Source organism: Drosophila guanche, unplaced genomic scaffold, assembly GCF_900245975.1.
Source record: "Drosophila guanche unplaced genomic scaffold, DGUA_6, whole genome shotgun sequence".
Lineage (NCBI taxonomy): Eukaryota > Metazoa > Arthropoda > Insecta > Diptera > Drosophilidae > Drosophila > Drosophila guanche.
In genome coordinates, this window is record NW_022995744.1 from 8,880,539 (window position 1) to 8,881,724 (window position 1,186).

The 1,186-nt window shown below is 41.8% G+C and overlaps 1 protein-coding gene across 1 annotated transcript in view; it reads left to right on the forward strand.

The window, feature by feature from the left end:
• LOC117580540 (cell death protein rpr) overlaps positions 1-829 on the forward strand; it is a 30,178-nt gene extending 29,349 nt beyond the window's left edge. Inside the window, exon 4 of the mRNA XM_034267134.1 lies at positions 1-829. This exon is cut by the window's left edge and continues 2 nt beyond it. Within this exon, the coding sequence (XP_034123025.1) occupies positions 1-217 (217 nt within the window). The 3' untranslated portion in view covers positions 218-829.
• The last annotated feature ends 357 nt before the right edge of the window (positions 830-1,186 follow it).

A 1,186-nucleotide genomic window follows, 5' to 3' on the forward strand; every position in this document is an offset into this window, starting at 1 on the left:
GGCAGTGGCGTTTTACATACCCGACCAGGCGACTCTGCTGCGCAAGGCGGCGCAACAGGAGCAGGAGCTGCTGCGCCTACGCGACTCCCAGTGGCGCTTCCTGGCCACCATCGTGCTCGAGACCCTACGCCAGTTCATGGACAGTGCGCCCAGCCAGTGCCTTCCACGGTCGGTGGCCGGCCGCAAGTGCAGCAAATACCGCAAGCCTTCACAGTGAGCAGTTCCGAGAGAGATAGAGAGAGCCGAGGAGCGGAGAGGAGCGCCAAGCAGCAGCAGCAAAGAGAAGAGAACTACAATCCAGTCCAGAATTCCAAGTACAAAGTGGAAAACCCCAGTCATGAATCAGCCACACCTCTGTCCAGGATATTCATATATTTCAACCTGCCCAATACCACCCGACTACCACTGCCCCAGGACTCCCACCCGACAAACCTCTTTATAGTTTACTCATCAAAGCGATTGTGATAATGGTTTTGTTTCTACGAAAAAATTATACAACAAAAAATGTCCCTAAAGAATATTTTCACACAAAAAAGAAAAACATTTTGTACGGAAAACAAAAAAATAGTTTCTCTAGCAATAATTTCAGTTAAGTTAAGCATATTTTAATGAATTCCCGACTCCCAACTCGATGTATATTTATGTAATCTGAAATAGTTTGTAAGATCAATTGTAAGCGATATTATTTTTTTCCAAGTTTTTTATGTCAAGAACAAAACACGAAACAAGAAGAATACTGAAACGAATGTCGACGCTGAAGGTTGGCCAGAAATTGTATCAATTTTTTGCCAAACATAAAAGTCAATAAAACAAACAATGAGAAAATGTAAACGAAAAGCACACACAGTCGTATATATTTCATTTATTGATGGCGGTAATATTTCAGCTCATTTATACATAGATTAAAGACGCAGGCGGAAGCACATGACGGAACACAATTGATGAACTCTTGCCAAATATTCAGGAACAAGCTGTCGATTCTGCGGGAATTTATATTTTTGAAGAAGGTTTTGCCGTCGGATGTTCGAGATATGAAATAAATCAATTGTTTTCATCACATTTCCGACGGCGTTTTCCTTCTTGATCTTGACATTGCATACACAAGAGGTTTACCCCTGGATAAAAGATCAACCTGTGACCAGAAAAACAAATTTAAAATAAACTAATTCTGAAGGCAAGTGCTCTT